Source organism: Danio rerio, chromosome 23, assembly GCF_049306965.1.
Source record: "Danio rerio strain Tuebingen ecotype United States chromosome 23, GRCz12tu, whole genome shotgun sequence".
NCBI lineage: Eukaryota > Metazoa > Chordata > Actinopteri > Cypriniformes > Danionidae > Danio > Danio rerio.
Window position 1 is genome coordinate 46,089,208 of NC_133198.1, and position 13,293 is coordinate 46,102,500.

Consider the following 13,293-nt stretch of genomic DNA (forward strand, 5'->3'; position numbering starts at 1 on the left):
TTCCTTGGTCTAATCCATATTTCTTTGCACGTTAAACACACGTCAGCCACAACAGGAAAAAAACTGCAACTACGTTAATTGCGTTAGTTTTTTTAATGCGTTAAACATTTCACATTAATCAAATGTGTTAACGCACTAATTTTGACAGCACTAATATATATATATATATATATATATATATATATATATATATATAAAGTTAAATATGAACATGTATGCATAAATATAAACATGTATGATCAATATGGACATTATGCAGTATGTGCAGTGTTTTCCGTGTCCTTCATTCTCAGTGTAAAGACAGTGATGCCGAGTTCACGGAGGAGAACCTGATGTTCTGTGTGGTGGATCTGTTTGGAGCAGGAACAGAAACCACTTCCAACACCCTGAGATGGGCTTTAGCTTTCATGGTCAAATATCCTGATGTTCAAGGTGGGATATTGAACACTTAAGAAATACACAAATACTCGCACCCTTTAGAACAATTGTTATTGCGAAAAGCGCTATATGATTAAATCTGAAATGAATATCTTCTGTGTCTTCGTTTTCTCAGAGAAGGTCCAGTCAGAGATCGATCAGGTGATTGGACAGACCCGCCAACCACTGATGGATGACCGGACAAATCTGCCGTACACCTATGCCGTGATCCATGAAATTCAGAGGTTTGCCAACATTGTTACCTTTACGCCTCCCAGAGTGGCCAACAAGGACACGACAGTGGGAGGACAGCTCATCCCAAAGGTGATTGCATCCCAGTGTTGTGTAGCAAAGACTGCAATAAGTAACTAGTTTCTGTAATTAAATACATTTTCTAAAGTAAATCTGGCTGCACGTGTACTCCTACACTATTGGGTTTAACGTCTACATCTAACCCCGCCCCTCACAGTGACATCACTCTGTTGAGTGCTTGTGTCCGAAAGTGCATGTGCGAGTCACCTACTTCAAGATGGGTGAGCACAAATGAAGCTACAAGTAGGCGGGGCCAACCATCCGAAAATGGGCAAAGAGACGGGGCTTGGGCGGAGCATTTTGCATTTTTGAATTTTTATTCTTAATTTGACAAGGACAACGGACAATCAAAGATCCACCCTAGAAGAAGCTACATAGCTAAGTTTCAACTGCAGTCCCTTTTATGGTTTTTCTTTGGGAAAAATGGAGGCCAGACTGGTCTGTGAGCAGTGCACAGCATGCCACATTATTTCTTAATTGTAACAAATAATGCCAAAAAGCAATAGACTTTAAAAAGCCACATTTATAAACCATATATATATATGATATTTATGCGAAGTACAATGGCCAAGAATCAGATGGTAATTGTGACAGCAAACAGCCGATACCTGTCAATCAACGTCTTTCATTTTTTCTGAATTTTGATGAAAAAATTCATCCCCTCACAGTTGTATATTTATATATGTCGATATGTCGACAATATGTCGATGAACTGCAGTTTCAGTCACTTCAGTATTTTAAGGCAGAACAGGAGGTCACTGCTTGATGTAAACATATTGCAGGAGACTCTAAAATTAGAAAGCAAGTTAAATATATATATATTTTAATTTTTAATAAAAATTAATTGGATGAGTTTTAAAAAACATGACAACTTCATGACACAGTTGTCATGAAGAATAACATTAGCTTAAAGCAAATATTTTTTTGTACTAAGCTATAAGCACCTTTTTTATGGCTATAAATGTGTGCATTTCATCATGGAAGTCTATGAGAATTTGTTCCCTTTTGCAGCCAGCCCCCAGTGGGCAGTCAATGAACTGCAGTTTCAGTCACTTCAGTATTTTAAGGGAGTACAGCAGGGTAACACTTGATGTAAACGTATTGTTGGATACTTTAAAATTTGAAAGCAAATTAAATATATTTTTTCTCATTCATTTTTTTCGACTTAGTCCCTTTATTAATCAGAGGTCGCCAAAGTGGAATGAACCAGCAACTTATCAAACTAATATAAATTAAACAGATGAGTTATAAAAACATTCAACCGCTCACAGTTGTCATAAAGGGTGATATTAGATATATAACCCAAATACATTTTTAATACACAGCTATAAACACAATTTCTTTCTGCTATTAAGTTGGACATTTTAACAAGGAAGTCTGTGAGGATTTGTTCCCTTTTTGGAGCCAGACCCTTGTGGTCAGTTGATAAACTGCAGTTTTAGTCACTTCTGTATTTCGAGAGAGAACAGGAGGTTACCGCTTGATGTAAACGTATTAAAGGAGACTCTAGAATTAGAAAACAAATTAAATAAAAAAATTTTCAAACTAATAAAAACTAAACTGATGAGTTATGCAAACATTCACCCCCTCACAGTTAGCATGAAAGGTAATATTAGCTATACAAACCAAAGACATTTTTTCTACCAAGGTATGAACACCTTTTTTTTTTGCTATAAATTGGGCACTTTAACATTGAACTCTATGAGGATTTGCTCCCGTATGTAGCCAGCCCCCAGTGGCCAGTCAAATAATACAGTTTCAGTTCCTTCTGTATATTTTAAGTCAGTCCCTTACAATTTGTAGGAGACTCTAAAATTAGCAAACAAATCGATTGCCTTAAAGGGCACACCACAAAATCAAAATTGATCATTTTTATAGAATATTCCACCCTTTTAATTCTTGTGTCCTCATCAGCATCTCTTTTCTGATTGGTGTTTAAAGGCATGAGGGCGGAATCAACCTGTCAATAACATGAGATCCACCAAAAAAATCCAATCAAATCCCAATAGACAAAATAAAGCCCCGCCCTTCACTTGTTTATGTTCAAGAAGCCATTTTTACTTCGAAGTAAGGAAAGAAAAGAGCGTGTTTTAATGAAGAAAATCAATAAATCTAATATTTCACAATCTGTTTGGTTATTACAGGGTGTGATTGTTTTGCCGATGCTGAAACCAATCCTACTGGACAAGAAGGAGTACAGCACTCCATACGATTTTAACCCGGCTCACTTTCTGGACCAAAATGGCAAGTTTTTGAAGAAAGAAAATTTCATCCCTTTTTCAATAGGTAAGTCAGATCTTTACAGCTTTTGTGTCTTATTTCTTGGGAAATTTGTCAGATTTTTTTTATCATTAGAAATGCATTTATTTTTTCTTTGCCATGATGACAGTAAATAACATATTTTTCAAGGCACTTCTATACAGCTTAAAGTGACATTTAAAGGCTTAACTAGGTTAATTAGGGTTACTAGGCAGTTTAGGGTAATTAGGCAAGTTATTTTACGCGGGCTTACTTCTAGTGGTACGCGGAGGAATCACTGAGTAATGAAAAAAATAAATGAATACAATTTTAATCATTGGATGCATACGATAACACCTATGTGATCAGCATTGGCTGTTCTCTAAAACCTACGATCAACTCGATGTGCTTAGAATGTTTACTTTAGTGCATCGCGTCATCAGCTGATAAAAATCAATCCAAATGATGCAGAACTAGAGAAAGAGGTGCATGGTGCTTGCAGAGCAGATACGCGGTAGAGCAGTGGTCCCCAACCCTCCGGCCACAGACCGGTACCGGTCTATAGATTAAATAGTACCGGGCCACACAAAAAATTCTTAATTATTTCTGTTTGATTTATTATCTGAGTCTGAACGATCATTTATTTTGAAAAATCTTTTATTTTGAAAAATGACCGTATTCTCTTGTTACATCTCGGTCACTTGAGCATCAAAATTTAACCCATAGGCTAGCAAAATAAGTAGGAACTGCAGCACGACGCGCTTGCGTATTTCAGGCATACCCAGTTGAAAACATGGTCACACTTTACAATAAGGTTCATTAGTTAAAGTTAATTAATGCATTTACTAACATGAACAAACAATGGACAACACATTTACCACTGTATTTGTTTATGTTAGTTAACGTTAGTTAATGAAAATACAGTAGTTCATTATTAGTTCATGTTAACTCATGGTGCATTAGCTAATGTTAACAAGCAAGGACTTGGATGTTAATAATGCATTAGTAAATGTTCAGTTATGGTTAATAACTGCTGTACATGTGTTGTTCATGATTAGTTCATGTTAGTAAATGCATTAACTAATGAACCTTATTGTAAAGTGTTACCGAAAATATCTTAACTTTCCGCGAGTCACGTGGTTAAGTTGTCAAATTGTATAAATATGAACATGCCTCGTTTTCGAACTGTGCAGTGCTGTAGCTGCTTAATTTGGCTAACTACGCTACTTTATTTCAATACTGGTAATTTTGGTGGTACTTGAAGAGACAATTTTTTTTTGAAGTTTAAGAACCACTGCTGTAGAGTATCAGAAAAAATAGCTTTAAGGGGCTAATAATACCACTTAAGACCCTAAAAAGTTTTTTTTAAAAATTAAAACTTAATTTTTTTTTTTTTTTTAATTTATTTATTTATTTATTTATTTTGCTTTTATTCTAGCCGAAATAAAACAAATAAGACTTTCTCCAAAAGAAAAAACATTATCAGACATGCTGTGAAAATTTTCTGAATCTGTTAAAATATCTAGTCAAATATCATTTACTGTCATCATGGCAAAGATAAAATAAATTAGTTGTTAGAAATTAGTTCTCAAAAGTATTATGTTTAGAAATGTTTTGAAAAAAAATCTGCTCTCCATTAAACAGAAATTTGGGGAAAAATAAACAGAGTGGCTTATAATTCAGGGGGGCTAATAATTCTGACTTCAACTGTACATTGCTGTAGTCAAGACGTGAAGTAACTAATGCATGGATGAGAATTGCTGTGTTATTGGTTGTGAGAGAAGGGCGGAGACGAGTGATGTTGCGCAGGTGGAAATATGCAGTATGTGTAAAATTATTAATGTGACCTTCGAACGAGAGTGTGCTATCCAAAATGACACCCAAACTCTTGACCTGCAGAGAGGGATGAATTATGCCTTTATTAATATCTATTGTAAAATTATCAGATTTATCCAAAACACTTACACTACATTTACTGTTATTTTACACACTTATTTCTCTATATATTATTTTTTATACAATTTATTATTTGGCGGCACAGTAGGTAGTGCTGGATCGCTGGTTTGAGCCTCGGCTCAGTTGGCGTTTCTGTGTGGAGTTTGCATGTTCTCCCTGCGTTTGCCTGGGTTTCCTCCGGGTGCTCCGGTTTCCCCCACAGTCCATAGACATGCGGTACAGGTGAATTGGGTTGGCTAAATAGTCTGTATGTGTGTGTGAGTATTTGTGGATGTTTCCCAGAGATGGGTTGCGGCTGGAAGGGCATCCGCTGCGTAAAAAACGACCTGGATAAGTTGGCGGTTCATTCCGCTGTGGTGACCCCAGATTATTAAAGGAACTAAGCCGACAAGAAAATTAATAAATGTTTTATTTCAAGCTAGTAAAATGTCAATAGACGTCACTTTGTTAAACTGTAGAGTTGAATTTTCAGCATCAAAAGTCAACAAAGCAGAGGTCAACACCCCATAATGCAATTCACAACCATTAATAAACAGAAAACACTTGAGAATTATAAAATGAGGAAACTGTTAATTGACAAATATATTTTACAGTATGAATTTAAAAGAGAGATCTGTGAAGGGTGTACTAAATTAGGCTTAACACTGTAATTTCACACGTGTCTTATTTCTCATGAAGTATGCTATTATGAAGCAGTTGGGAGCAGATTTACTGAGTCAGCTGTTGTTTTGCAGGTAAGCGGATGTGTCCAGGTGAGCAGCTGGCCCGTATGGAGCTCTTCCTCTTCTTCATCTCTCTGATGCAGCATTTCACTTTCCTGCCTGTCGAGGGACAAAAGTTGAGTCTAAAAGGAACCACGAGCGTCTCTTCTGCTCCTCAACCCTTCCAGATCCGTGCAGTGCCTCGATAGACTGTCAGATTTCTTAAAGGAACAGTACACCAACATATCAACTTTTCCTCATCATTTCTTCACACTCAGGTGATTCTGAACTTTTATGAGTTTCTTTCTTCTGTTAAACACAAAGCAAGATATTATGAAGAAGGCTGGAAAAAAAACATTCATATAGTTGGAACCAAAATAATACCATATGCTACTCGTAAACGATGCATTAGCAAACATGAATAATATGTTCCATGTTTGGAGTTTGTGCTAAAACACTTTTAAAAGAGGATTAAACAGTTGTGTGACAACAGTGTGTGAATATAACCAGCTTCTAATGGTAAAATGTAATAATTTTTAATTTTGTAATCGCTCTTGATAAAAAACGTCTCCAGAAACACTTTGATTGACATTCTCCTTTTCTACGTGTCATCAAAGGGGGAAAGCCCCGCCCACTAGTGATGATCTCTCCCTCATTAGCATATAGGGCGTTAAGCCTGGTTTATCATTTTGAGTCAAGTGACCGGCGTAACCCACGGCGCATGCAACGCGCGTAGCTGTGCATTTATACTTCTGCGCGCTGTCTCTGTCGGTCTGCATTAACACTTCCGAAACGCTAGTTGGCAGTGAGGTGTAAATGTTCCTCTGTGTCGAGTTTCTTCGCTGTTGTTTTGCTTTTTCTGAACACTTCCGGGATGTACAAGTGGCTCAAACTCGCTCATTTTGAGGCAGGAACCGGCGGACGTGCAACAACTTTAACTATGAGGTAAACACAAAACAAAACTTTCCATCCGGAGCTCCTTGGCGGGACTCCACACTTGTAAACAATCGCTAGGCCCACACGGAATCTGCGCGTGCAGATTTTCCGCAGAATTCCGCAGATTTTTTGCAGATTTCTGCAGAGTTCCGCAGATTTCTGCAGTTTTTTAGCCCATTATAAATTCTGTTTATTTACTTGAGTAAATGTGTAAATGGGAATTTATTCAGTTTTTATTCAGTAATTTATTACTTTTATTTAATATATTAAAGTGTAAGTTATGATACTTCGCTGGATACTCCCAAAATAATTCTGCAGAAATCCGCAGATTTTTACCAAAATTCTCCGCAGAAATAGCAAAAAACGTCCGCAGATTCCGTCTGGCCCTAACAATCGCTCCATCAGGCTCGCACCATTCACGCGGCTCTCGGTCCCGCCCAGACTCGTCATCGCTACCAAGCCGAACAAATCACAGAGCTTACGCTATGTGTCGTTGCGACGTATAGTTACATTTTTTGAGAGGTGCACGTCAGCACGTCACCGATGGCCACGGCAAAGGGCTATGCATCAACGCCGTAGCATACGCCGCCGTTTAACGCAGAAGTATAAATCAGCCTTTAGTCTTGTTTTTAAATCTGCCACTATGCTGATGCACAAGCACTTGTAGCTCCGCCCTCTTTTAAAACGAGCAAAATCTCATTTGAATTTAAAGTGACAGTCACCAGAATTGCACGGTCCCCTTTAACACTCCAAGACTGGCATGTTATTCTTGTTTGTTAACTCTTTACTAACATGATTTATCAATAACAAAGCATTTGTTAATGGAATTAGAAAGATTATTGTAAAATTTACTCTACAGTTTTGTACCAACATTATTGTGTTACTAGCATTTGTTCATAGAAATTGATGTGTTAACTAATAGGATAATTAACCCATTGTTATATGTTTAGTTAACATGAACAAAAATGCTTAAGTTATGCTTTTCGTACTACAACTCTATTGTAGTTACCACATGTATATATGGTAGATGTCTTTGAAAGAGAGATGTATAGAGAGATGTTTATATATTTATACAACAGTTCTGTCTGGTTCTCGAATCTGATTTGCTGATAGCCTTGATATATTTAAGTAATATCAGCACTCATACAGCCTCTTTACCCTTTGTGTATTACTCCGCCCATATACAGCCAGCAACAAGCAGAGACACTACAGGTTGACAAATATTACTGCTGTTACACAACAAAATATACTTCTGAGGCTTTTTTAGTCAATAATGTAGTTGTTTAGATTGCAACTATGCAGTTTATTTGCAAGAATAGTGCCTATTTTAAAATATTTACAATTTTTGAGAGAGCTTGCCGGCAGCCATAGTGTAGACCAAAGATGGTTGACGCTTTCTGTCCTGAAGATGGCGCCAGAACCGCTTAATAAGCAAGTGTGCCGCAAGCCTGCGTTTGAGTGAAGGTCTCGGCCATTAGATCGCCCCCTGGGGGCTGGCTGCAGTACAAGTCATAAAGCCCGCCTCCTCTATGTTAATGAAGGAGACTTGAGCCCAAATAAAAAAATGTATTACACTTGCAATAAAATGTCCCGAAAGATGGTTCTGGTCGATTAAGGCACTGGTTATTGTGCTGAAATAGGTGCAGATCTTCATTTTTGTAAACAGTTTGTTTTAGCAGTAATTTAATGCTGGGCGTGTCATCGTGATTGACAGCTGTGATTGACAGTTTCTCAAAGCAGCGCGTCTGAGCTTCGGCAGGAGACTGAAGTGTTATTATTCGATTTCTGTGTTATTTTACCATGACAAAATGAGTTCAGCAGTAAACTACAGTTTCTGACATACATGATCTGGTGGAACACTGTTTATTCGCTAAGGTCAGGGCTTTTTTCGGGCTTTATTAGTTTGCTGATACACGCCTAACCACCCAGATAGCAAAATACACTCGGGCCAGTTCCGGCTAGAATCTCGCCTGCCGGAGACTTACCCCTCAGAGCTCAGACTGACTACCTCTGCTGGACCTACTCCGGATGCTTGGACTCACTGCCCGATTCCAGCCCGAGTCAATCAAGCCAGATGCGGCGGCCGAGCGAGCCGGCGCTGCCGCATGCGAGCCGGATTCAGCCCGCGACGCCGCGAGTAGGTTATGCGCTGCGGTCCGGAGCTGGCGAGATTGAATATATAAAACCCTCATATTTGTTAACGTTATTACATCCATTTGTGTTGATATGACAGCAAACGCATGCTGAGAAGTTCGGGGGGCGTGGTTGATTTTACATAAAGCGTTTGGTTGGAAGCTCGGCTCATTTTCGTGGCTCCTCCTCTGGCTCCATCAGACAGTGCTTCTGCGCATGTCAAGGCTCCAATTTCAGCAGTCTTTTGCGACAGTTTGTGCCCGTCAAGCAGGCGTTTTGCCCTCAAGGCGTTCAATGGGAAAAGGGGCTGTCGCGTCATCCATATTTTTTTACAGTTATTGATAATAAGCCCTTATACTTAGAAAATTATAACAGTCTGATTTCTAACTACAGCAGATCAAATCATTATTAAACTGGTAAGAAATACCTGCCAACACTTCTGATTTTCATGGGAGTATCCCGTATATCAGACCAGTCTCCCGCAACCCTCCCGTTTTTATTTCTTCCTAAAAAACTCCCGTAATTTTACCCACCCCGCTCTTTGGTATGGTCTGTAAACACCCCTGGCTTGCAAACTTTGTTACAGTACCCGATTGAAGCAGCCGCTCAAAAGCCGCTGCCTGCACCCCATCCCTGTTCTCAGCAGTGTTATTCACCCCCGAACACCCAATCCTCCCGGTCTCTCAGGTTTTCAGAGACATGTTGGCAGGTTAGATGATCTCTCTTTTAGTATGTTGTAGTGCTGTATTTAATATGATTTGCTCGCATATCAGGAATGTGTGTTGTCTTGGCTGATTAAAATAAGCAAAGTCTGTGTTTAGCGTTTTTCCTTATCGCAACCACAACAGCAGTCTGGTAATGTTAGTGGATTCGTTTTTAATTTCGGGGTTAATTATTGTGAAATCCCAATTGCAACAGAGAAATAATGTAGAGTGTATCACTGTAAGAAGATATCTCTGTAGATGGATGGCATTTCATGTCATGTTCTGCCTTATAATGTTAAAGTGAACAAAATCTGCTGCTTTGTCATCACTTTAGACAAAGAGTCATTCAAACACTAGCTCTAAGTGTTGTTGGTGAATTAGTAACGTCTCCTGCTGTTTTAACCTCAGCTGCAGACGTGACTGAATGGCGGAAGAAAGTAGTTCCTAATTAAAAAAAGAGTTTTAGACTCTCCATGTTTGATTTTCTTATTTATATACAAGATTGTGCGGTTGAACTGTTGTATAAATGCAATATCACACTCGTAGCAGTGCACTATGGCTGCATAACCTCCCACCAGTGCTGATATACAGTCATATAGCACTGCTACGAGTGTGATATTGCTCATATATAAATGAAAGACATCTCTGAGGCTGTATTTATTTGATCAATAATACATTCATTCATTTTTCTCCGGCTTAGTCCCTTTATTTATGAGGGGTCACCACAGCAGAATGAACCGCCAATTTATCCAGCCTATGTTTTATGCAGCGGATGCCCTTACAGCTGCAACCCAGTACTTGGAAACACCAATACACACTCATTCTCACACACACACTCATACACTACGGCCAATTTACTTTATTCAATTCCCCTATAGCACATGTGTTTGGACTGTGGGGGACACCAGAGCACCAGGAGGAAACCCACACCAACACGGGAGAACATGCAAACTCCATACTGAAATGCCAACTGACCCAGCAGGAACTCAGCAACCTTTTTGCTGTGAGGCGACCGTGCTAACCACTGAACCACCGTGCCACCCTTTTATATGTTTAAGCTTTATAAAACACACACACACACACACACACACACACACAGCTAATTGTAATTCAGGTCTGTGAGTGCGAGTCTGTATCTGAGAAAGCCATTAACATCCAGAAATGAGATTATACTCTTGACCTCGTCCTGCTGCCGGAGATGAATTTTTATGGCCAAGTGTTTGTTGGTCAGCTCAGATGTATGCAGAGCTAATAGCCCACATTACTGCAACAGTTTTATAAGTGTTTGTTGGTTTTGACAAAGTTACCTGGCAGAAATATGACATTTATACATTAACAGTTAAGTAAATCTTGGTCAGGGTATACAAAAACTGATTTTGCCCCTACAAATGTATTTATATCACTGTATACTGTATATATGTCAAAATTATTAGCAGCCCTGTGAAATTGAATCCATTGTCAAATATTCCCCAAGTGATGTTTAATGGAGAGAAGATTTTTCAACACATTTCTAAACACAATTGTCCAAACACATGCGCTATAGGGCAGGGTCCCCGCGGGGTCTTAAAAAATGTTAAAAAGTCTTAAATTAAAAAAAATCGAAATTTATGGCTTTAAAAAGTTTTAAATTCGCTGTTCTAGGTCTTTAATATTTTTGCACAGGTCTTATTTTTGCGATGTCCATGTAACGCTACATCTAATGCTCATTTAAATTCTTTTTGTTGTTGTTGCTAGGTTTTTGGGGTGTTGTAGTTCTTTATTTCACTAGTCCAATTGTAATTTGCGGTATTACAACTACAAAAAGGTCAGCTTGCAATAGCCAATCAGCTTTCTGATATTAAACTCAGTGCGCGCGGCGAATGTGACATCATCGCTGTGTTTGCGGAAATTCGCTTTGAGTGCGCGAGACATGATTTCGGCTGGCAGAGTATGCCGTTATTTCACTGACAAATGTCGCAGGCGCAGTTTTATAAGTCATGAGCGCTGTAATACTTCTTGCGAGCTCTCAAAACACTGGCTGCTCACGTGCGAATGATCTGCTCTCGCTCCGTCGGACTCCTTTCGTGCTTTTGCTCTCCAGAGATGCTTCAGCATACTGTAGTATTAAGAATAGTGAACTGATAAAATGAAATAGTGTAGTTTTACTACAGTAAAGTTTGGTGAATTGTAGAAAAAATATACCTCATATTTAAAAAAAACTAAAGCACTGGGTAGTTTGTTTTTAATACACTTGTTGTGTTACCATAGCAACTATAGTATTACCACAACAGAGTAATTGAAGTACTTTACTGTACTTTACAAAACACTGTACAGCAGACACTAGTTCACTTTATTTTAGTGATAAAATGGGATTGATAGTGGCATTTATTTGAAGAGTGAATAGTACAGTAGGCTGTAATACTTAATCAAGTTTTTACCTATTTTCTATCACAGTTACATTTCTGCTTGCCAGAATGACCAATAATTATTGGCTAGAAATTGCAACAGCCATGGGAAAAAACCTGAGGGATAAGTTTGTTAAAACTACAAAAAAGAGGCCCCCAAAAACATCTTCAGTGATAATGATTATCTTTTTATTTGTCTGATTTTACTTTGTTTTTTTGGACCCTGTCATTTAAAAAAAAATATCTCAATGGTGAATGTGTCAAGTATAAAGGCCTTAATCCGTTTGGTGAGTTGTGCGATGCGGTGCCAGGTTTAAGTATAAATCTGCATTAAGATGTTTGTTTTTCTGTAGTTCAATGGTGCATTTAACCTGACTTCAGTACTGTTCAATTTAAATAACTTTATTTTACCCCTAATTTTGTGCTTTTACATTTTCTCTCGCGTGTTTTTGATATTGCGATATAGGTCTTAAATTGAATACTTAATGGTCTTAAAAAGGTCGTAAAAGGTCTTAAATTTGACATTATGATATCTGCAGAGACCCTGTAGGGGAATTGGATGATATAAATTGGCCGTAGTGTATGAGTTTATGTGAATGTGAGAGTGTATGGGTGTTTCCTAGTCTTGGGTTGCGGCTGAAAGGACATCCGCTTCATAAAACATATACCAGAATAGTTGACACTGTGGCGACCCCTCATAAATAATTAAATATCTCCCCACGCTGCTCACTGCTGAAGTGTTTTGGGGAACTTGACTTGACACTGTGATTCAAAAATCTATTCAGTTATGGCCTCATTGATGAAGGAGTGGAGATTTTGATCATGGGAATTGGATGAATGAATTTTTGGGTCAAATATTTCAGGCTCTTTTGGGAGAACACACTGAAACTCTTTTAGACTGGAGGATTTTTGTGTACGCTGGTGTGATTTCATGGTTCAATAATCTCCTTTAGAATATCCCAGAGAATTATTAGGGTTTTTTTTATTCTGAGTATCATTTGTTTCTAGAATTAGTGCAGCACACTAGTAGTCATCAATACAGCGAAACCAGTATCCCAGAAACCTAATTTCTGATGAGAAAAAAAGCATCTACAGATGGATATCAATACTAGATCAAATCAGCTGCAGGCACTTTATATCAAAGAGACGTCTGTGACATTTTGTTCTCTCATTTTACACTTAATTAATTTAATGTAATGAATGAATAAATAAATGATCTTTGTATTATCATGGCATGATGCTAAGATGACATGAGCAGCCGGATATTACACTGTAGAAAATGTGTTTCTTACTTAAAGTTTTGGTCTTGTTTTTAGTCCAAATATTCAGAAATTCTCATATCAAGAAGCATTTTTTATATTGGGAAGCATAAAATAGTGTCTTGTTTTCAGAAATAGTGAGTTTTCCTTTAAAAAAAAGCAAAATAATCTGCCAATTGGGTAAGTAAAATAATATACTGGTCAAAAGTTTGGGGTTATTTTTTTCATGTTTTTTTTTAAAGAAAATTATTAT

At 38.0% G+C, this 13,293-nt stretch overlaps 1 protein-coding gene across 1 annotated transcript in view; it reads left to right on the top strand.

The window, feature by feature from the left end:
• The window catches only part of cyp2ae1 (cytochrome P450, family 2, subfamily AE, polypeptide 1), a 28,723-nt gene extending 18,859 nt beyond the window's left edge, over positions 1-9,864 (top strand). The window contains exons 8-11 of the mRNA XM_068216957.2: positions 294-432; positions 554-741; positions 2,874-3,015; positions 5,658-9,864. Coding sequence (XP_068073058.2) covers positions 294-432; positions 554-741; positions 2,874-3,015; positions 5,658-5,833 — 645 coding nt within the window. The 3' untranslated portion in view covers positions 5,834-9,864. The remainder of the gene's footprint in view (positions 1-293; positions 433-553; positions 742-2,873; positions 3,016-5,657) is intronic.
• The last annotated feature ends 3,429 nt before the right edge of the window (positions 9,865-13,293 follow it).